The 24,308-nt window shown below is 50.8% G+C and overlaps 1 protein-coding gene across 7 annotated transcripts in view; it reads left to right on the forward strand.

Annotated features, from left to right (window-relative positions):
* cyfip1 (cytoplasmic FMR1 interacting protein 1) overlaps positions 1-24,308 on the forward strand; it is a 126,914-nt gene that overhangs the window by 94,011 nt on the left and 8,595 nt on the right. For all 7 annotated transcript variants that reach the window (XM_036978300.1, XM_036978398.1, XM_036978346.1 and 4 more), the window contains 10 exons: positions 1,314-1,422; positions 3,806-3,925; positions 5,819-6,018; positions 8,659-8,746; positions 13,249-13,392; positions 16,004-16,094; positions 16,252-16,382; positions 17,259-17,331; positions 17,434-17,528; positions 18,398-18,636. In XM_036978300.1, coding sequence (XP_036834195.1) covers positions 1,314-1,422; positions 3,806-3,925; positions 5,819-6,018; positions 8,659-8,746; positions 13,249-13,392; positions 16,004-16,094; positions 16,252-16,382; positions 17,259-17,331; positions 17,434-17,528; positions 18,398-18,636 — 1,290 coding nt within the window. The remainder of the gene's footprint in view (positions 1-1,313; positions 1,423-3,805; positions 3,926-5,818; positions 6,019-8,658; positions 8,747-13,248; positions 13,393-16,003; positions 16,095-16,251; positions 16,383-17,258; positions 17,332-17,433; positions 17,529-18,397; positions 18,637-24,308) is intronic.

Below are 24,308 nucleotides of genomic sequence, written 5' to 3' on the forward strand. Positions count from 1 at the left end.
AGGTACATTGATGGTTAGGTACATTGATGTTTATGGTTAGGTACATTGATGGTTAGGTACATTGATGTTTATGGTTAGGTTCATTGGTGTTTAGGGTTAGGTACATTGGTGTTTATGGTTAGGTACATTGGTGTTTATGGTTAGGTACATTGGTGTTTAGGGTTAGGTACATTGGTGTTTAGGGTTAGGTACATTGGTGTTTATGGTTAGGTTCATTGGTGTTTATGGTTAGGTTCATTGGTGTTTAGGGTTAGGTACATTGGTGTTTAGGGTTAGGTACATTGGTGTTTATGGTTAGGTTCATTGGTGTTTATGGTTAGGTACATTGATGGTTAGGTACATTGGTGTTTATGGTTAGGTTCATTGGTGTTTAGGGTTAGGTACATTGGTGTTTAGGGTTAGGTACATTGGTGTTTATGGTTAGGTTCCTTGGTGTTTATGGTTAGGTACATTGATGGTTAGGTACATTGGTGTTTATGGTTAGGTACATTGATGTTTATGGTTAGGTACATTGATGTTTATGGTTAGGTACATTGATGTTTATGGTTAGGTACATTGATGTTTATGGTTAGGTACATTGATGGTTAGGTACATTGATGTTTATGGTTGGGTACATTGATGTTTATGGTTAGGTACATTCGCACAACGATTGCGCTTTTGTTAAATCATCCTCCGTTTGACGAAGTAGGCTGTGATTCGATGATAAATTAACAGGCACCGCATTGTTTATATGCAACGCAGGACAAGCTAGTTAACCTAGTAATATCAACCATGTGTAGTTAACTAGTGATTATGTTAAGATTGATTGTTTTTAATAAGATAAGTTTAATGCTAGCTAGCAACCTACCTTGGCTCCTTGCTGCACTCGCGTAACAGGTAGTCAGTCAGCCACACAGTCTCCTCGTGGATTGCAATGTAATCAGCCATAATCGGCGTCCAAAAAGGCTGATTACAGATTGTTATGAAAACTTGAAATCGGCCCTAATTAATTGGCCGATTAGTCTGTCGACCTCTAGTATCAACTGTTGAAAAACAAGCACTTGAATCGCTCAGAGACAAGAAGGGCCTCTAACTGTTTAGTCCACCAGCCACTGTCAGGTAGATCTTCTTACATTGTTATTGAAAATGTTTGGGCCGGAAACTAAAAAACAAACACAATTGATGAGCATTCTTTGTAAAGTTTCTATAAAATAGACATTCTTACCCGCCAATGCCAAAATTGGCCCACATTTGGCGAGTGGCGGATGTTAATTTTCTGGAGGCGAGACTCTGATAGGAACATGTGTCAGATAAAAGCTTGATTCCTTCCTCAGTCTGTTGCTGGACAAGCGTCTGAGAGCGGACTGTAAGAACCAGGGAGCCAACATCCCCTGGCCTGCGTCCAACCGTTACGAGACCCTGCTGAAACAACGCCATGTACAGGTAACCCTCTGATCCCTGACCCCTAACCCTCCAACCACTACGAGACCCTGCTGAAACAACGCCATGTACAGGTAACCCTCTGACCCCTGACCCCTAACCCTCCAACCGCTATGAGACCCTGCTGAAACAACGCCATGTACAGGTAACCCTCTGATCCCTGACCCCTAACCCTCCAACCACTACGAGACCCTGCTGAAACAACGCCATGTACAGGTAACCCTCTGACCCCTGACCCCTAACCCTCCAACCGCTATGAGACCCTGCTGAAACAACGCCATGTACAGGTAACCCTCTGATCCCTGACCCCTAACCCTCCAACCACTACGAGACCCTGCTGAAACAACGCCATGTACAGGTAACCCTCTGACCCCTGACCCCTAACCCTCCAACCGCTATGAGACCCTGCTGAAACAACGCCATGTACAGGTAACCCTCTGATCCCTGACCCCTAACCCTCCAACCGCTACGAGACCCTGCTGAAACAACGCCATGTACAGGTAACCCTCTGACCCCTGACCCCTAACCCTCCAACCGCTATGAGACCCTGCTGAAACAACGCCATGTACAGGTAACCCTCTGATCCCTGACCCCTAACCCTCCAACCGCTACGAGACCCTGCTGAAACAACGCCATGTACAGGTAACCCTCTGATCCCTGACCCCTAACCCTCCAACCGCAACGAGACCCTGCTGAAACAACGCCATGTACAGGTAACCCCTGACCGATAACCACTACGAGACCCTGCTGAAACAACGCCATGTACAGGTAACACCTGACCCCTAACCCTAACCACTACGAGACCCTTCACTGTGGTAATTCAATGATTATTCTTCTTCTGGCATTCTCTGCAAATAAATAAATCAATAATAAATAAATACATACATACATAAACTATTAATGCACCTGTGGAACGGTCGTTAACACACTAACAGTTTACAGACGGTTGGCAATTAAGGTCACAGTTACGAAAACTTAGGACACTAAAGAGGCTTTTCTACTGACTCTGAAAAACACAAAAAAAAAGATGCCCAGGGTCCCTGCTCATCTGCGTGAACGTGCCTTAGGCATGCTGCAAGGAGGCATGAGGACTGCAGATGTGGCCAGGGCAGTAAACTGCAATGTCCGTACTGTGAGACGCCTAAGACAGCACTACAGGGAGACAGGACGGACAGCTGATTGTCCTCGCAGTGACAGACCACGTGTAACAACACCTGCACAGGATCGGTACATCCGAACATCACACCTGTGGGACAGGTACAGGATGGCACCAACAACTGCCCGAGATACACCAGGAAGGCACAATCCCTCCATCAGTGCTCAGACTGTCCTCAATAGGCTGAGAGAGGCTGGACTGAGGGCTTGTAGGTCTGTTGTAAGGCAGGTCCTCACCAGACATCACCAGCATCAACGTCGCCTATCAGTGCTCAGACTGAGAGAGGCTGGACTGAGGGCTTGTAGGTCTGTTGTAAGGCAGGTCCTCACCAGACATCACCGGCAACAACGTCGCATATGGGCACAAACCCACCATCGCTGGACCAGACAGGACTGGCAAAAAGTGCTCTTCACTGACGAGTCGCGGTTTTGTCTCACCATGGGTGATGGTCAGATTCGCATTTATCATCAAAGGAATGAGCGTTACACTGAGGCCTGTACTCTGGAGCGGGATCGATTTGGAGGTGGAGGGTCCGTCATGGTCTGGGGCGGTGTGTCATTGCAGGCAATCTCAACTCTGTGCGTTACAGGGAAGACATCCTCCTCCCTCATATGGTACCCTTCCTGCAGGCTCATCCTGACATGACCCTCCAGCATGATAATGCCACCAGCCATACTGCTTGTTCTGTGCATGATTTCCTGCAAGACAGGAATGTCAGTGTTTTGCCATGGCCAGCGAAGAGCCTGGATCTCAATCCCATTGAGCACGTCTGGGACCTGTTGGATCGGAGGGTGAGGGCTAGGGCCATTCCCCACAGAAATGTCCGGGAACATGCAGGTGCCTTGGTGGAAGAGTGGAGTAACATCTCACAGCCAGAACTGGCAAATCTGGTGCAGTCCATGAGGAGGAGATGCACTGCAGCACTTAATGCAGCTGGTGGCCACACCAGATACTGACTGTTACTTTTGATTTTGACCCCCCCTTTGTTCAGGGACACATTATTCAATTTCTGTTAGTCACATGTCTGTGGAACTTGTTCAGTTTATGTCTCAGTTGTTGATTATTTTTATGTTCATACAAATATTTACACCTGTTAAGTTTGCTGAAAATGTAACGCAGTTGACAGTAAGAGGACATTTCTTTTTTTGCTGAGTTTACATTTTTGTATGATTCTCCCTAACAGTCCTGGGTTGTGTCTGTCTGTCATGTTGGTTCCTCTCCTCTCTCTAGCTGCTGGGTCGTTCCATAGACCTGAACCGTCTGATAACCCAGAGAGTGTCTGCTGCTCTCTACAAGTCTCTGGAGCTGGCCATCAACCGCTTTGAGAGCGAGGACCTCACATCCATCGTGGTACGACCTGCTTTAAGTGTGTCTGTGTTATTTATTGACTGTCCACTGTGTAACAGGAACTAGAAGGTCTGATTGGACATCAACCGTATGACCCACAAACTGTCTTCTCCCCATCCTTGTAACAGGAACTAGAAGGTCTGATGAACATCAACCGTATGACCCACAAGCTGTCTTCTCCCCATCCTTGTAACAGGAACTAGAAGGTCTGATGAACATCAACCGTATGACCCACAAGCTGTCTTCTCCCCCTCCTTGTAACAGGAACTAGAAGGTCTGATGAACATCAACCGTATGACCCACAAACTGTCTTCTCCTCCTCCTTGTAACAGGAACTAGAAGGTCTGATGAACATCAACCGTATGACCCACAAACTGTCTTCTCCTCCTCCTTGTAACAGGAACTAGAAGGTCTGATGAACATCAACCGTATGACCCACAAACTGTCTTCTCCACCTCCTTGTAACAGGAACTAGAAGGTCTGATGAACATCAACCGTATGACCCACAAGCTGTCTTCTCCTCCTCCTTGTAACAGGAACTAGAAGGTCTGATGAATATCAACCGTATGACCCACAAACTGTCTTCTCCTCCTCCTTGTAACAGGAACTAGAAGGTCTGATGAACATCAACCGTATGACCCACAAACTGTCTTCTCCTCCTCCTTGTAACAGGAACTAGAAGGTCTGATGAACATCAACCGTATGACCCACAAACTGTCTTCTCCTCCTCCTTGTAACAGGAACTAGAAGGTCTGATGAACATCAACCGTATGACCCACAAACTGTCTTCTCCACCTCCTTGTAACAGGAACTAGAAGGTCTGATGAACATCAACCGTATGACCCACAAGCTGTCTTCTCCTCCTCCTTGTAACAGGAACTAGAAGGTCTGATGAATATCAACCGTATGACCCACAAACTGTCTTCTCCTCCTCCTTGTAACAGGAACTAGAAGGTCTGATGAACATCAACCGTATGACCCACAAACTGTCTTCTCCTCCTCCTTGTAACAGGAACTAGAAGGTCTGATGAACATCAACCGTATGACCCACAAACTGTCTTCTCCTCCTCCTTGTAACAGGAACTAGAAGGTCTGATGAACATCAACCGTATGACCCACAAACTGTCTTCTCCTCCTCCTTGTAACAGGAACTAGAAGGTCTGATGAACATCAACCGTATGACCCACAAGTTGTCTTCTCCCCATCCTTGTAACAGGAACTAGAAGGTCTGATGAACATCAACCGTATGACCCACAAACTGTCTTCTCCTCCTCCTTGTAACAGGAACTAGAAGGTCTGATGAACATCAACCGTATGACCCACAAACTGTCTTCTCCTCCTCCTTGTAACAGGAACTAGAAGGTCTGATGAACATCAACCGTATGACCCACAAACTGTCTTCTCCTCCTCCTTGTAACAGGAACTAGAAGGTCTGATGAACATCAACCGTATGACCCACAAGCTGTCTTCTCCTCCTCCTTGTAACAGGAACTAGAAGGTCTGATGAACATCAACCGTATGACCCACAAACTGTCTTCTCCTCCTCCTTGTAACAGGAACTAGAAGGTCTGATGAACATCAACCGTATGACCCACAAGCTGTCTTCTCCCCATCCTTGTAACAGGAACTAGAAGGTCTGATGAACATCAACCGTATGACCCACAAACTGTCTTCTCCCCATCCTTGTAACAGGAACTAGAAGGTCTGATGAACATCAACCGTATGACCCACAAGCTGTCTTCTCCTCCTCCTTGTAACAGGAACTAGAAGGTCTGATGAACATCAACCGTATGACCCACAAACTGTCTTCTCCTCCTCCTTGTAACAGGAAGTAGAAGGTCTGATGAACATCAACCGTATGACCCACAAGCTGTCTTCTCCTCCTCCTTGTAACAGGAACTAGAAGGTCTGATGAACATCAACCGTATGACCCACAAACTGCTGTCTAAGTTCCTGACGCTGGACAGTATGGACGCCATGTTCCGGGAGGCCAATCACAATGTCTCCGCCCCCTACGGACGCATCACACTCCATGTCTTCTGGGAACTCAACTACGATTTCCTCCCCAACTACTGCTACAACGGATCTACTAACAGGTAACACAACTCCTGCTACAACTACACACAACTACTGCTACTACGGATCCACTAACTGTTCTTGTTAACAGCAGAGGGGGTTATGAAGGATTTCCACCTGTTCTTGTTTACAGCAGAGGGGGTTATGAAGGATTTCTACCTGTTCTTGTTTACAGCAGAGGGGTTATGAAGGATTTCTACCTGTTCTTGTTAACAGCAGAGGGGGTTATGAAGGATTTCTACCTGTTCTTGTTAACAGCAGAGGGGGTTATGAAGGATTTCCACCTGTTCTTGTTAACAGCAGAGGGGGTTATGAAGGATTTCCACCTGTTCTTGTTTACAGCAGAGGGGGTTATGAAGGATTTCTACCTGTTCTTGTTAACAGCAGAGGGGGTTATGAAGGATTTCTACCTGTTCTTGTTAACAGCAGAGGGGGTTATGAAGGATTTCCACCTGTTCTTGTTAACAGCAGAGGGGGTTATGAAGGATTTCTACCTGTTCTTGTTAACAGCAGAGGGGGTTATGAAGGATTTCTACCTGTTCTTGTTAACAGCAGAGGGTGTTATGAAGGATTTCCACCTGTTCTTGTTAACAGCAGAGGGGGTTATGAAGGATTTCCACCTGTTCTTGTTTACAGCAGAGGGGGTTATGAAGGATTTCCACCTGTTCTTGTTAACAGCAGAGGGGGTTATGAAGGATTTCTACCTGTTCTTGTTAACAGCAGAGGGGGTTATGAAGGATTTCCACCTGTTCTTGTTAACAGCAGAGGGGGTTATGAAGGATTTCCACCTGTTCTTGTTTACAGCAGAGGGGTTATGAAGGATTTCCACCTGTTCTTGTTAACAGCAGAGGGGGTTATGAAGGATTTCCACCTGTTCTTGTTTACAGCAGAGGGGTTATGAAGGATTTCTACCTGTTCTTGTTAACAGCAGAGGGGGTTATGAAGGATTTCTACCTGTTCTTGTTAACAGCAGAGGGGGTTATGAAGGATTTCTACCTGTTCTTGTTTACAGCAGAGGGGTTATGAAGGATTTCTACCTGTTCTTGTTAACAGCAGAGGGGGTTATGAAGGATTTCTAACTGTTCTTGTTAACAGCAGAGGGGTTATGAAGGATTTCTACCTGTTCTTGTTAACAGCAGAGGGGGTTATGAAGGATTTCCACCTGTTCTTGTTAACAGCAGAGGGGGTTATGAAGGATTTCCACCTGTTCTTGTTTACAGCAGAGGGGTTATGAAGGATTTCCACCTGTTCTTGTTAACAGCAGAGGGGGGGTTATGAAGGATTTCCACCTGTTCTTGTTAACAGCAGAGGGGGTTATGAAGGATTTCCACCTGTTCTTGTTAACAGCAGAGGGGGTTATGAAGGATTTCCACCTGTTCTTGTTAACAGCAGAGGGGGTTATGAAGGATTTCCACCTGTTCTTGTTAACAGCAGAGGGGGGGTTATGAAGGATTTCCACCTGTTCTTGTTAACAGCAGAGGGGGTTATGAAGGATTTCCACCTGTTCTTGTTAACAGCAGAGGGGGTTATGAAGGATTTCCACCTGTTCTTGTTAACAGCAGAGGGGGTTATGAAGGATTTCTACCTGTTCTTGTTAACAGCAGAGGGGTTATGAAGGATTTCTACCTGTTCTTGTTAACAGCAGAGGGGGTTATGAAGGATTTCTACCTGTTCTTGTTTACAGCAGAGGGGTTATGAAGGATTTCTACCTGTTCTTGTTAACAGCAGAGGGGGTTATGAAGGATTTCTACCTGTTCTTGTTTACAGCAGAGGGGGTTATGAAGGATTTCTTCATTACATATCAGAGCAGTCTGTCTGACACATGTACAGCTAGCTGTGATGAGGATGTTTCATCTGATGTAGTCAGAATTCTGTGATGGGGGGGGGAGGGTAGAAACCAGGTGGATCCCTGATGGGGGAGAGAGGGGGGGGGGGGGGGGGGGGGGGGGGGGAGGTTAGAAACCAGGTGGATCCCTGATGGGGGAGAGAGGGGGGGGGGTAGAAACCAGGTGGATCCCTGATGGGGGAGAGAGAAGAGGGGGTAGAAACCAAGTGGATCCCTGATGGGGGAGAGAGAGGGGGGGTAGAAACCAGGTGGATCCCTGATGGGGGAGAGAGAGGAGGGGGTAGAAACCAGCTGGATCCCTGATGGGGGAGAGAGAGGGGGGGTAGAAACCAGGTGGATCCCTGATGGGGGAGAGAGAGAGGGGGGGTAGAAACCAGGTGGATCCCTGATGGGAGAGAGAGAGGGGGGTAGAAACCAGGTTGATCCCTGATTGGGGGGGGGGGGGGGGGGGGTAGAAACCAGGTGGATCCCTGATGGGGGAGAGAGGGGGGGGTAGAAACCAGGTGGATCCCTGATGGGGGAGAGAGAAGAGGGGGTAGAAACCAAGTGGATCCCTGATGGGGGAGAGAGAGGGGGGGTAGAAACCAGGTGGATCCCTGATGGAGGAGAGAGAGAGGGGGGGTAGAAACCAGGTGGATCCCTGATGGGGGAGAGAGAGTAGGGGGGGTAGAAACCAGGTGGACATGTTTTAAGTTCTTAATCACCTTTATGAAATGTATTCCTGTCTCTCTCCCTGTCGTTGTGAGGGCTCTCTGTGGTTAATGGAAAAATATGAATTATTAATTGGAATATCCAATCTCTCTCTTCTCTCTAGGTTTGTCCGCACGGTCCTGCCCTTCTCTCAGGAGTTCCAGAGGGACAAGCCGCCCAACGCCCAGCCCCAGTACCTGTACGGCTCAAAGGTCAGTATAACCCTACCCAGCCCCAGTACCTGTATGGGTCAAAGGTCAGTACAACCCTACCCAGCCCCAGTACCTGTATGGGTCAAAGGTCAGTATAACCCTACCCAGCCCCAGTACGGGTCAAAGGTCAGTACAATCCTACCCAGCCCCAGTACCTGTACGGGTCAAAGGTGAGTATAACCCTACCCAGCCCCAGTACCTGTACGGCTCAAAGGTCAGTATAACCCTACCCAGCCCCAGTACCTGTACGGGTCAAAGGTCAGTATAACCCTACCCAGCCCCAGTACCTGTACGGGTCAAAGGTCAGTATAATCCTACCCAGCCCCAGTACGGGTCAAAGGTCAGTACAACCCTACCCAACCCCAGTACCTGTATGGGTCAAAGGTCAGTACAACTCTACCCATCCCCAGTACCTGTACGGGTCAAAGGTCAGTACAACCCTACCCAGCCCCAGTACCTGTACGGGTCAAAGGTCAGTATAACCCTACCCAGCCCGGGTCAAAGGTCAGTACAACCCTACCCAGCCCCAGTACCTGTATGGGTCAAAGGTCAGTATAACCCTACCCAGCCCCAGTACCTGTATGGCTCAAAGGTCAGTATAACCCTACCCAGCCCCAGTACCTGTATGGGTCAAAGGTCAGTATAACCCTACCCAGCCCCAGTACCTGTACGGGTCAAAGGTCAGTATAACCCTACCCAGCCCCAGTACGGGTCAAATGTCAGTACAACCCTACCCAGCCCCAGTACCTGTATGGGTCAAAGGTCAGTACAACCCTACCCAGCCCCAGTACCTGTACGGGTCAAAGGTCAGTATAACCCTACCCAGCCCCAGTACCTGTACGGGTCAAAGGTCAGTATAACCCTACCCAGCCCCAGTACCTGTATGGGTCAAAGGTCATTATAACCCTACCCAGCCCCAGTACCTGTACGGGTCAAAGGTCAGTATAACCCTACCCAGCCCCAGTACCTGTACGGGTCAAAGGTCAGTATAACCCTACCCAGCCCCAGTACCTGAATGGCTCAAAGGTCAGTACTACCCTACCCAGCCCCAGTACCTGTACGGGTCAAAGGTCAGTATAACCCTACCCAGCCCCAGTACCTGTATGGGTCAAAGGTCAGTATAACCCTATTCAGCCCCAGTACCTGTATGGGTCAAAGGTCAGTATAACCCTACCCTGCCCCAGTACCTGTACGGATCAAAGGTCAGTATAACTATACCCAGCACGGGTCAAAGGTCAGTACTACCCTACCCAGCCCCAGTACCTGTACGGGTCAAAGGTCAGTATAACCCTACCCAGCCCCAGTACGGGTCAAAGGTCAGTACAACCCTACCCAGCCCCAGTAAGGGTCAAAGGTCAGTACAACCCTACCCAGCCCCAGTACGGGTCAAAGGTCAGTATAACCCTACCCAGCCCCAGTACCTGTACGGGTCAAAGGTCAGTATAACCCTACCCAGCCCCAGTACCTGTATGGCTCAAAGGTCAGTATAACCCTACCCAGCCCCAGTACGGGTCAAAGGTCAGTATAACCCTACCCAGCCCCAGTACCTGTACGGGTCAAAGGTCAGTATAACCCTACCCAGCCCCAGTACCTGTACGGGTCAAAGGTCAGTATAACCCTACCCAGCCCCAGTACCTGTATGGGTCAAAGGTCAGTATAACCCTACCCAGCCCCAGTACCTGTACGGGTCAAAGGTCAGTACAACCCTACCCAGCCCCAGTACCTGTACGTGTCAAAGGTCAGTATAACTATACCCAGCACGGGTCAAAGGACAGTACTACCCTACCCAGCCCCAGTACCTGTACGGGTCAAAGGTCAGTATAACCCTACCCAGCCCCAGTACCTGTACGGGTCAAAGGTCAGTATAACCCTACTCAGCCCCAGTACGGGTCAAAGGTCAGTACAACTCTACCCAGCCCCAGTACCTGTACGGAAAACTGTCTGTTTGACTCCAAGTACCTTGGGGAGGGTCCTGACCTTAAAGATCTCCTCCAGGCCTGTCTGTTTGACTCCAAGTACCTTGCGGAGGAACCTGACCTTAAAGATCTCATCCTGTCTGTTTGACTCCAAGTACCTTGGGGAGGGCCCTGACCTTAAAGATCTCCTCCAGGCCTGTCTGTTTGACTCCAAGTACCTTGGGGAGGAACCTGACCTTAAAGATCTCATCCTGTCTGTTTGACTCCAAGTACCTTGGGGAGGAACCTGACCTTAAAGATCTCCTCCAGGCCTGTCTGTTTGACTCCAAGTACCTTGGGGAGGAACCTGACCTTAAAGATCTCATCCTGTCTGTTTGACTCCAATTACCTTGGGGAGGGCCCTGACCTTAAAGATCTCCTCCAGGCCTGTCTGTTTGACTCCAAGTACCTTGGGTAGGAACCTGACCTTAAAGATCTCCTCCAGGCCTGTCTGTTTGACTCCAAGTACCTTGGGGAGGGCCCTGACCTTAAAGATCTCCTCCAGGCCTGTCTGTTTGGCTCCAAGTACCTTGGGAAGGGCCCTGACCTTAAAGATCTCCTCCAGGCCTGTCTGTTTGACTCCAAGTACCTTGGGGAGGGCCCTGACCTTAAATATCTTCTCCAGGTCTGTCTGTTTGACTCCAAGTACATTGGGGAGGGCCCTGACCTTAAAGATCTCATCCAAGACTGTCTGTTTGACTCCAAGTACCTTGGGGAGGGCCCTGACCTTAAAGATCTCCTCCAGGCCTGTCTGTTGGACTCCCAGTATCTTGCTTGCTTTGGTGATAATCCTTCTCAGCATATTTCTCTGGCTGACATATGCATTACCAAACTAACAAACAATACAAAAAGTTAAAATACTCTCAATGAAAGATTTGTAAAACAGAGTCAGAGTCAAGCCCCCTACAGTGTAGTGGAACACTTCTCCTCCAGTCCCCTACAGTGTAGTGGAACACTTCTCCTCCAGCCCCCTACAGTGTAGTAAACACTTCTCCTCCAGCCCCCTACAGTGTAGTGGAACACTTCTCCTCCAGTCCCCTACAGTGTAGTGGAACACTTCTCCTCCAGCCCCCTACAGTGTAGTGGAACACTTCTCCTCCTGTCCCCTACAGTGTAGTGGAGCACTTCTCCTCCAGTCCCCTACAGTGTAGTGGAACACTTCTCCTCCAGCCCCCTACAGTGTAGTGGAACACTTCTCCTCCAGCCCCCTACAGTGTAGTAAACACTTCTCCTCCAGCCCCCTACAGTGTAGTGGAACACTTCTCCTCCAGTCCCCTACAGTGTAGTGGAACACTTCTCCTCCAGCCCCCTACAGTGTAGTGGAACACTTCTCCTCCAGTCCCCTACAGTGTAGTGGAGCACTTCTCCTCCAGCCCCCTACAGTGTAGTGGAACACTTCTCCTCCAGTCCCCTACAGTGTAGTGGAGCACTTCTCCTCCAGTCCCCTACAGTGTAGTGGAACACTTCTCCTCCAGTCCCCTACAGTGTAGTGGAACACTTCTCCTCCAGTCCCCTACAGTGTAGTGGAACACTTCTCCTCCAGTCCTGAGCATCACCACTGAGCGATTACAGCAACAGCAACTCAGAGCTGACAGACAGGGAGGGAGCGAGAAAGTGAATATTGTAGGGGAAAATTCTGGCATAACTTTCTCTCTTTCTCCCTGTTTCCCTCTCTCTCGCTCTCTTTTCTATCCCTCTGTCTCCCTCTCTCCACCCTCTTCAGGCTCTGAACCTGGGGTACAGCAGTATCTTTGGTTTCTACAGGCCCTTAACTTCCTGTCTCCCTCTACCTCTCCCCTCTCTACAGGCCCTTAACTTCCTGTCTCCCTCTACCTCTCCCCTCTCTACAGGCCCTTAACTTCCTGTCTCCCTCTACCTCTCCCCTCTCTACAGGCCCTTAACTTCCTGTCTCCCTCTACCTCTCCCCTCTCTACAGGCCCTTAACTTCCTGTCTCCCTCTACCTCTCCCCTCTCTACAGGCCCTTAACTTCCTGTCTCCCTCTACCTCTCCCCTCTCTACAGGCCCTTAACTTCCTGTCTCCTTCTACCTCTCCCCTCTCTACAGGCCCTTAACTTCCTGTCTCCTTCTACCTCTCCCCTCTCTACAGGCCCTTAACTTCCTGTCTCCCTCTACCTCTCCCCTCTCTACAGGCCCTTAACTTCCTGTCTCCCTCTACCTCTCTACAGGCTCTGAACCTGGGGTACAGCAGTATCTTTGGTTTCTACAGGCCCTTAACTTCCTGTCTCCCTCTACCTCTCCCCTCTCTACAGGCCCTTAACTTCCTGTCTCCCTCTACCTCTCTACAGGCTCTGAACCTGGGGTACAGCAGTATCTTTGGTTTCTACAGGCCCTTAACTTCCTGTCTCCCTCTACCTCTCCCCTCTCTACAGGCCCTTAACTTCCTGTCTCCCTCTACCTCTCCCCTCTCTACAGGCCCTTAACTTCCTGTCTCCCTCTACCTCTCTACAGACTCTGAACCTGGGGTACAGCAGTATCTTTGGTTTCTACAGGCCCTTAACTTCCTGTCTCCCTCTACCTCTCTACAGGCTCTGAACCTGGCGTACAGCAGTATCTTTGGTTTCTACAGACACTTTGTTGGTCCTCCTCACATCAAGGCCATGTGTCGTCTGCTGGGGTACCAGGGCATCGCTGTGGTCATGGAGGAACTGCTCAAAGTGGTCAAGAGCCTGGTGAGAAAGGAGAAGGGTGGGATGAGTGAGGGGGTGGAGGGTAAGTGGGCGAGAGGGGGATGGAGAGTGAGGGTGGGAGGGAGGGAGGGTGAGTAGAGGGAAGGTGGGAGGGAGAGTGGAGGGAGGGAGGAGGAAAGGGCAGTGAGGGTGGAGAGAGGGAGGAGGAATGGAGAGTGAGGGAGGAGGAGAGGAGAGTGGAGGGAGGAGGAATGGAGAGAGGGAGGGAGAGAGGGAGGGAGGAGGAATGGAGAGAGGGAGGGAGGAGGAATGGAGAGAGGGAGGGAGGAGGAATGGAGAGAGGGAGGGAGGAGGAATGGAGAGAGGGAGGGAGGAGGAATGGAGAGAGGGAGGGAGGAGGAATGGAGAGAGGGAGGGAGGAGGAATGGAGAGTGGAGAGAGGGAGGGAGGAGTGGAGAGTGGAGGGAGGAGGAGTGGAGAGAGGGAGGGAGGAGGAGTGGAGAGTGGAGAGAGGGAGGGAGGAGGAATGGAGGGAGGGAGGGAGGAGGAATGGAGAGAGGGAGGGAGGAGGAATGGAGAGTGGAGAGAGGGAGGGAGGAGTGGAGAGTGGAGGGAGGAGGAGTGGAGAGAGGGAGGGAGGAGGAGTGGAGAGTGGAGAGAGGGAGGGAGGAGGAATGGAGGGAGGGAGGGAGGAGGAATGGAGAGAGGGAGGGAGGAGGAATGGAGAGAGGGAGGGAGGAGGAATGGAGAGAGGGAGGGAGGAGGAGTGGAGAGTGGAGAGAGGGAGGGAGGAGGAATGGAGAGAGGGAGGGAGGAGGAATGGAGAGAGGGAGGGAGGAGGAATGGAGAGTGGAGAGAGGGAGGGAGGGAGGAGGAGTGGAGAGTGGAGAGAGGGAGGGAGGAGGAGTGGAGAGTGGAGAGAGGGAGGGAGGAGGAATGGAGAGTGGGAGGGAGGGAAGAGGAATGGAGAATGGAGAGAGGGAGGGAGGAGGAATGGAGAGAGGGAGGGAGGAGGAATGGAGAGAGGGAGAGAGGAGGAATGGAGAGAGGGAGGGAGGAGGAATGGAGAGTGGAGAGAGGAAGGGAGGAGGAATGGAGAGAGGGAGAGAGGAGGAATGGAGAGAGGGAGGGAGGAGGAATGGAGAGAGGGAGGGAGGAGGAATGGAGAAAGGGAGGGAGGAGGAATGGAGAGTGGAGAGAGGAAGGGAGGAGGAATGGAGAGAGGGAGAGAGGAGGAATGGAGAGAGGGAGGGAGGAGGAATGGAGAGAGGGAGGGAGGAGGAATGGAGAGAGGTAGGGAGGGAGGAGGAGTCCAGCTCCAGGGCACCATCATGCAGTATGTTATTAACCCTGCCCCCCCTCAGCTCCAGGGCACCATCATGCAGTATGTTATTAACCCTGCCCCCCCCCTCAGCTCCAGGGCACCATCATGCAGTATGTTATTAACCCCCCCCCTCCCCCTCAGCTCCAGGGCACCATCATGCAGTATGTTACTAACCCCCCCCCTCCCCTCAGCTCCAGGGCACCATCATGCAGTATGTTATTAACCCTGCCCCCCCCCCCCCTCAGCTCCAGGGCACCATCATGCAGTAAGTTATTAACCCTGCCCCCCACCTCAGCTCCAGGGCACCATCATGCAGTATTTATTAACCCTGCCCCCCCCCCCCCCCCCCCCCCCCCCCCCCCCTCCCTCAGCTCCAGGGCACCATCATGCAGTATGTTATTAACCCTGCCCCCCCCCCCCCCCCCCCCCCCCTCAGCTCCAGGGCACCATCATGCAGTATTTATTAACCCTGCCCCCCCCCCCCTCCCCTCAGCTCCAGGGCACCATCATGCAGTATGTTATTAACCCTGCCCCCCCTCAGCTCCAGGGCACCATCATGCAGTATGTTATTAACCCCCCCCCCCCCCCCCTCAGCTCCAGGGCACCATCATGCAGTATGTTATTAACCCTGCCCCCCCTCAGCTCCAGGGCACCATCATGCAGTATGTTATTAACCCTGCCCCCCCCTCAGCTCCAGGGCACCATCATGCAGTATGGTATTAACCCCCCCCCCCCCCCTCAGCTCCAGGGCACCATCATGCAGTATGTTATTAACCCTGCCCCCCCTCCCCTCAGCTCCAGGGCACCATCATGCAGTATTTATTAACCCTGCCCCCCCCCTCAGCTCCAGGGCACCATCACGTAGTATGTTATTAACCCTGCCACCCCCCCCCCCCCCTCAGCTCCAGGGCTCCATCATGCAGTATGTTATTAACCCTGTCCCCCCCCTCCCCTCAGCTCCAGGGCACCATCATGCAGTATGTTATTAACCCTGCCCCCCCCCTCAGCTCCAGGGCACCATCATGTAGTATGTTATTAACCCTGCCACCCCCCCCCCCCCCCCCTCAGCTCCAGGGCTCCATCATGCAGTATGTTATTAACCCTGTCCCCCCCCTCCCCTCAGCTCCAGGGCACCATCATGCAGTATGTTATTAACCCTGCCCCCCCTCCCCTCAGCTCCAGGGCACCATCATGCAGTATGTTATTAACCCTGCCCCCCCTCCCCTCAGCTCCAGGGCACCATCATGCAGTATGTTATTAACCCTGCCCCCCCCTCAGCTCCAGGGCACCATCATGCAGTATGTTATTAACCCCCCCCCCCCCCCCCAGCTCCAGGGCACCATCATGCAGTATGTGAAGACCCTGATGGAGGTGATGCCTAAGATCTGCCGTCTCCCCCGCCACGAGTACGGCTCGCCGGGTGAGTCCGGAGAGACAAGGAGCTCCCTTCAATGTCTGTTAGATATTTATATAATTAAAGGTTTTAGCAAGGCAAAGTAGACTACAGTAGCTAGCCATTTAGAGTAATCGATCCCTTGATTTGTTTAGCTGACGTAGCCGTCTCTCCTCCCTGCCAGGTATCCTGGAGTTTTTCCACCACCAGCTGAAGGACATAGTAGAGTACGCCGAACTGAAGACCGTCTGCTTCCAGAACCTCAGGGAGGTGGGCAATGCACTGCTCTTCTGTCTGCTCAGCGAACAGAGCCTGGTAAGAACCACGACCCCAACACGTCTACACAACCACGACCCCAACACGTCTACACAACACGACCCCAACACGTCTACACAACCACGACCATAACACGTAAACACAACCACGACCATAACACGTAAACACAACCACGACCCCAACACGTCTACACAACCACGACCCCAACACGTCTACACAACACGACCCCAACACGTCTACACAACCACGACCTCAACACGTCTACACAACCACGACCCCAACACGTCTACACAACCACGACCCCAACACGTCTACACAACCACGACCCCAACACGTCTACACAACCACGACCCCAACACGTCTACACAACCACGACCCCAACACGTCTACACAACCACGACCCCAACACGTCGCACAACCACGACCCCAACACGTCTACACAACCACGACCCCAACACGTCTACACAACCACGACCCCAACACGTCTACACAAACACGACCCCAACACGTCTACACAACCACGACCCCAACACGTCTACACAACCACGACCCCAACACGTCTACACAACACGACCCCAACACGTCTACACAACCACGACCATAACACGTCTAAACAACCACGACCCCAACACGTCTACACAACCACGACCTCAACACGTCTACACAACCACAACACGTCTACACAACCACGACCCCAACACGTCTACACAACACCTTGTTTCAGTGGAACATCTCTGACCAGTAGCTAGCAGATTGTCAGCAACACCTTGTGTCAGTGGAACATCTCTGACCAGTAGCTAGCAGCAACACCTTGTGTCAGTGGAACATCTGTGACCAGTAGCTAGCAGCAACACCTTGGAAAATACAATGGCTGCTAAAAAAGACAATTTAAACAATCTTCTCTTTCACTCTCAGTCTCAGGAGGAGGTGTGTGACCTGCTACATGCCGCACCATTCCAGAACATTCTTCCCAGGGTCCATGTCAAGGGTAAGATTTTCTGTCTGTCTGTCTGTCTGTCTGTCTGTCTGTCTGTCTGTCTGTCTGTCTGTCTGTCTGGATCAGTGACTCTGTTATCTCTTCTCATTGTAGAGGGTGAGCGTCTTGATGCCAAGATGAAACGCCTGGAGGCTAAATACACAGCCCTGCACCTGGTTCCTCTGATAGAACGCCTGGGAACCCCACAGGTACCATCACACTGCCTTAGTAAACACCAGCCCTGGGAACCCCACAGGTACCATCACACTGCCTTAGTTAACACCAGCCCTGGGAACCCCACAGGTACCACCACACTGCCTTAGTTAACACCAGCCCTGGGAACCCCACAGGTACCATCACACTGCCTTAGTTAACACCAGCCCTGGGAACCCCACAGGTACCATCACACTGCCTTAGTTAACACCAGCCCTGGGAACCCCACAGGTACCACCACACTGCCTTAGTTAACACCAGCCCTGGGAACCCCACAGGTACCATCACACTGCCTTAGTAAACACCAGCCCTGGGAACCTACAGGTACCATCACACTGCCTTAGTTAACACCAGCCCTGGGAACCCCACAGGTACCACCACACTGCCTTAGTTAACACCAGCCCTGGGAACCCCACAGGTACCATCACACTGCCTTAGTTAACACCAGCCCTGGGAACCCCACAGGTACCATCACACTGCCTTAGTTAACACCAGCCCTGGGAACCCCACAGGTACCATCACACTGCCTTAGTTAACACCAGCCCTGGGAACCCCACAGGTACCACCACACTGCCTTAGTTAACACCAGCCCTGGGAACCCCACAGGTACCATCACACTGCCTTAGTAAACACCAGCCCTGGGAACCCACAGGTACCATCACACTGCCTTAGTAAACACCAGCCCTGGGAACCCCACAGGTACCATCACACTGCCTTAGTTAACACCAGCCCTGGGAACCCCACAGGTACCACCACACTGCCTTAGTAAACACCAGCCCTCCCTCTTCCCCACCCATTCTCCTCCCTAATCCCCCTCCCCCTCTTTTACTTCCCCACTCTTTCTCCCCCCTCTCTTCCACTGTAGCAAATAGCCATTACCCGTGAAGGTGACCTGCTGACCAAAGAGCGTCTGTGCTGTGGCCTGTCCATGTTCGAGGTCATCCTCACACGTGTCCGCGGTTTCCTGGACGACCCCATCTGGCGCGGCCCGTTGCCCAGCAATGGCGTGATGCACGTGGACGAGTGTGTGGAGTTTCACCGGCTGTGGAGCGCCATGCAGTTTGTTTACTGCATCCCTGTAGGAGCACACGAGTTCACCGTGGAGTGAGTAGTGACACAGCATCGGTCTAGAACGATCCCTGAGGGGTTTACTCTGCTCTGTATAGAGGGGGGGGGGATCTCTGCTCTGTATAGAGGGGGGATCTCTGAGGGGTTACACTGCTCTGTATAGAGGGGGGTGATCTCTGCTCTGTATAGAGGGGGATGATCTCTGCTCTGTATAGAGGGGGATCTCTGAGGGGTTTACACTGCTCTGTATAGAGGGGGGTGATCTCTGCTCTGTAAAGAGGGGGATGATCTCTGCTCTGTATAGAGGGGGTGATCTCTGCTCTGTATAGAGGGGGATGATCTCTGCTCTGTATAGAGGGGGGTGATCTCTGCTCTGTATAGAGGGGGGGATCTCTGAGGGGTTTACACTGCTCTGTATAGAGGGGGGAGGGGTGATCTCTGCTCTGTATAGAGGGGGATGATCTCTGCTCTGTATAGAGGGGGGATCTCGGAGGGGTTTACACTGCTCTGTATAGAGGGGGGATCTCTGAGGGGTTTACACTGCTCTGTATAGAGGGGGATCTCTGAGGGGTTTACACTGCTCTGCTCTGTATAGATGAGACAACCTCATATCACAGTAGTTAGTATATTCAGATAGCTAGGTGAGACAACCACATATCACAGTAGTTAGTATATTCAGATAGCTAGGTGAGACAACCTCACATCACACATATCATATTAGTTAGTATATCCATATATCTAGGTGAGACAACCACATATCACAGTAGTTAGTATATTCAGATAGCTAGGTGAGACAACCACATATCACAGTAGTTAGTATATTCAGATAGCTAGGTGATAGCTAGGTGAGACAACCACATATCACAGTAGTTCGTATATTCATATATCTAGATGAGACAACCACATATCACAGTAGTTAGTATATTCAGATAGCTAGCTGGGACAACCACATATCACAGTAGTTAGTATATTCAGATAGCTAGGTGAGACAACCACATATCACAGTAGTTAGTATATTCAGATAGCTAGCTGGGACAACCACATATCACAGTAGTTAGTATATTCAGATAGCTAGGTGAGACAACCACATATCACAGTAGTTAGTATATTCAGATAGCTAGCTGGGACAACCACATATCACAGTAGTTAGTATATTCAGATAGCTAGGTGAGACAACCACATATCACAGTAGTTAGAATATTCAGATAGCTAAGTGGACAACCTCATATCACAGTAGTTAGTATATTCAGATAGCTAGGTGAGACAACCACATATCACAGTAGTTAGTATATTCAGATAGCTAGCTGGGACAACCACATATCACAGTAGTTAGTATATTCAGATAGCTAAGTGGACAACCACATATCACAGTAGTTAGTATATTCAGATAGCTAGGTGAGACAACCACATATCACAGTAGTTAGTATATTCAGATAGCTAAGTGGACAACCACATATCACAGTAGTTAGTATATTCAGATAGCTAGGTGAGACAACCACATATCACAGTATCACTCTCTGGAGAGAGAGGGAGAAAGAGGGCATAGGAGTAGGGTGGTTCTGGAGAGAGAGGGAGAAAGAGGGCAAGGAGTAGGGTAGTTCTGGAGAGAGAGGGAGAAAGAGGTCAAGGAGTAGGGTAGTTCTGGAGAGAGAGGGAGAAAGAGGGCATAGGAGTAGGGTAGTTCTGGAGAGAAAGAGGTCAAGGAGTAGGGTAGTTCTGGAGAGAGAGGGAGAAAGAGGTCAAGGAGTAGGGTAGTTCTGGAGAGAAAGGGAGAAAGAGGGCATAGGAGTAGGGTAGTTCTGGAGAGAAAGAGGTCAAGGAGTTATATACCCAGCCCAGGTTATATACCCAGGTTATACAGGTTATATACCCAGCCCAGTGGAGACCGTCCATGAAACACTGCCTGGAAAATACAACACAGGTTATATACCCAGCCCAGTGGAGACAGTCCCCGACACACAGGTTATATACCCAGCCCAGTGGAGACAGTCCCCGAAACACAGGTTATATACCCAGCCCAGTGGAGACAGTCCCCAAAACACAGGTTATATACCCAGCCCAGTGGAGACAGTCCCCGAAACACTGCCTGGAAAATACAACACAGGTTATACACCCAGCCCAGTGGAGACAGTCCCGACACACAGGTTATATACCCAGCCCAGTGGAGACAGTCCCGACACACAGGTTATATACCCAGCCCAGTGGAGACAGTCCCGACACACAGGTTATACACCCAGCCCAGTGGAGACAGTCCCGACACACAGGTTATACACCCAGCCCAGTGGAGACAGTCCCCGACACACAGGTTATATACCCAGCCCAGTGGAGACAGTCCCGACACACAGGTTATACACCCAGCCCAGTGGAGACAGTCCCGACACACAGGTTATATACCCAGCCCAGTGGAGACAGTCCCTGAAATGCCGTCGCAATCACCGCTCTCTCTCAATTCAATTTCAATTTAAGGGGCTCTCTTTCTCTCCCACTACTCTCTCTTCTTCTATCCTATCATCTCTCCCTTCTGCTAAATCCTTCTCCCTTCTGTCTCCTGATTCTGCCTCTTCGGCCCTACTCTCCTCCCTTTCCACATCCTATGACTCGCACGGTCCCCTCTCCTCCCGGCCGGGTCAGCCCCTCCTGCTCCGAGTAACTCATTGTGAGCTAACAGAACAGGACGGGGGGGCAGCTGAGTGAAAATCTAGGAAAACTAAACTTTCAGAGGACCTATCATCCTTCCAGTCCCGTATCTGGTGCTTAAGCCACTTTCTAATACTATACATTTGAAACTTCTGCCTCTAACCCTATTTTCCTCCTCTTCCTCCATCCTTAATCCTCCACCCCCCCAACTCCCTCTCAGTGGACTACTGTCAACCACTTTATCAATCGCTCCTCACTCAGCCTATTGAGTCGACTGGTCTCACTCACTCTGTCTATTGAGTCCACTGGTCTCACTCACTCTGTCTATTGAGTCCACTGGTCTCATTCACTAAGCCTGTTGAGTCAACTGGTCTCACTCACTCAGCCTATTGAGTCCACTGATCTCACTCACTCAGCCTATTGAGTCCACTGATCTCACTCACTCAGCCTATTGAGTCCACTGTTCTCACTCACTCTGTCTATTGAGTCCACTGGTCTTATTCACTAAGCCTGTTGAGTCCACTGGTCTCACTCACTCAGCCTATTGAGTCCACTGGTCTCACTCACTCAGCCTATTGAGTCCACTGGTCTCAGCCTATTGAGTCCACTGGTCTCACTCACTCAGCCTATTGAGTCCACTGGTCTCACTCACTCAGCCTATTGAGTCCACTGGTCTCAGCCTATTGAGTCCACTGGTCTCACTCACTCAGCCTATTGAGTCCACTGGTCTCAGCCTGTTGAGTCCACTGGTCTCAGCCTATTGAGTCCACTGGTCTCACTCACTCAGCCTATTGAGTCCACTGGTCTCACTCACTCAGCCTATTGAGTCCACTGGTCTCACTCACTCAGCCTATTGAGTCCACTGGTCTCACTCACTCAGCCTGTTGAGTCCACTGATCTCACTCACTCAGCCTGTTGAGTCCACTGGTCTCAGCCTATTGAGTAGACTGGTCTCACTCACTCTGTCTATTGAGTCCACTGGTCTCATTCACTAAGCGTGTTGAGTCCACTGGTCTCACTCACTCAGCCTATTGAGTCCACTGGTCTCACTCACTCAGCCTATTGAGTCCACTGGTCTCACTCACTCAGCCTGTTGAGTCCACTGAACTCACTCACTCAGCCTATTGAGTCGACTGGTCTCAGCCTATTGAGTCCACTGGTCTCAGCCTATTGAGTCCACTGGTCTCACTCACTCAGCCTATTGAGTCCACTGGTCTCAGCCTATTGAGTCCACTGGTCTCACTCACTCAGTCTATTGAGTCCACTGGTCTCAGCCTATTGAGTAGACTGGTCTCACTCACTCAGCCTGTTGAGTCCACTGGTCTCACTCACTCAGCCTATTGAGTCCACTGATCTCACTCACTCAGCCTGTTGAGTCCACTGGTCTCAGCCTATTGAGTAGACTGGTCTCACTCACTCTGTCTATTGAGTCCACTGGTCTCATTCACTAAGCGTGTTGAGTCCACTGGTCTCACTCACTCAGCCTATTGAATCCACTGGTCTCACTCACTCAGCCTATTGAGTCCACTGGTCTCACTCACTCAGCCTGTTGAGTCCACTGATCTCACTCACTCAGCCTATTGAGTCGACTGGTCTCAGCCTATTGAGTCCACTGGTCTCAGCCTATTGAGTCCACTGCTCTCACTCACTCAGCCTATTGAGTCCACTGGTCTCAGCCTATTGAGTCCACTGGTCTCACTCACTCAGCCTATTGAGTCCACTGATCTCACTCACTCAGCCTATTGAGTCGACTGGTCTCAGCCTAGATTCCACTGGTCTCAGCCTATTGAGTAGACTGGTCTCACTCACTCAGCATGTTGAGTCCACTGGTCTCAGCCTATTGAGTAGACTGGTCTCACTCACTCGGCCTATTGAGTCCACTGGTCTCAGCCTGTTGAGTCCACTGGTCTCATTCACTCAGCCTGTTGAGTCCACTGGTCTCACTCACTCAGCCTATTGAGTCCACTGATCTCACTCACTCAGCCTATTGAGTCCACTGATCTCACTCACTCAGCCTATTGAGTCCACTGGTCTCACTCACTCTGTCTATTGAGTCCACTGGTCTTATTCACTAAGCCTGTTGAGTCCACTGGTCTCACTCACTCAGCCTATTGAGTCCACTGGTCTCACTCACTCAGCCTATTGAGTCCACTGGTCTCAGCCTATTGAGTCCACTGGTCTCACTCACTCAGCCTATTGAGTCCACTGGTCTCACTCACTCAGCCTATTGAGTCCACTGGTCTCACTCACTCAGCCTATTGAGTCCACTGGTCTCAGCCTATTGAGTCCACTGGTCTCACTCACTCAGCCTATTGAGTCCACTGGTCTCACTCACTCAGCCTATTGAGTCCACTGGTCTCACTCACTCAGCCTATTGAGTCCACTGGTCTCAGCCTGTTGAGTCCACTGGTCTCACCCACTCAGCCTATTGAGTCCACTGGTCTCAGCCTATTGAGTCCACTGGTCTCACTCACTCAGCCTATTGAGTCCACTGGTCTCACTCACTCAGCCTATTGAGTCCACTGGTCTCACTCACTCAGCCTATTGAGTCCACTGGTCTCACTCACTCAGCCTATTGAGTCCACTGGTCTCATCCTATTGAGTCCACTGGTCTCACTCACTCAGCCTATTGAGTCCACTGGTCTCAGCCTATTGAGTAGACTGGTCTCACTCACTCAGCCTGTTGAGTCCACTGGTCTCACTCACTCAGCCTATTGAGTCCACTGATCTCACTCACTCAGCCTGTTGAGTCCACTGGTCTCAGCCTATTGAGTAGACTGGTCTCACTCACTCTGTCTATTGAGTCCACTGGTCTCATTCACTAAGCGTGTTGAGTCCACTGATCTCACTCACTCAGCCTATTGAGTCCACTGGTCTCACTCACTCAGCCTATTGAGTCCACTGGTCTCACTCACTCAGCCTGTTGAGTCCACTGATCTCACTCACTCAGCCTATTGAGTCGACTGGTCTCAGCCTATTGAGTCCACTGGTCTCAGCCTATTGAGTCCACTGGTCTCACTCACTCAGCCTATTGAGTCCACTGGTCTCAGCCTATTGAGTCCACTGGTCTC

The sequence above is a fragment of the Oncorhynchus mykiss genome, chromosome 1 (assembly GCF_013265735.2).
Source record: "Oncorhynchus mykiss isolate Arlee chromosome 1, USDA_OmykA_1.1, whole genome shotgun sequence".
Taxonomy (NCBI): Eukaryota; Metazoa; Chordata; class Actinopteri; order Salmoniformes; family Salmonidae; genus Oncorhynchus; species Oncorhynchus mykiss.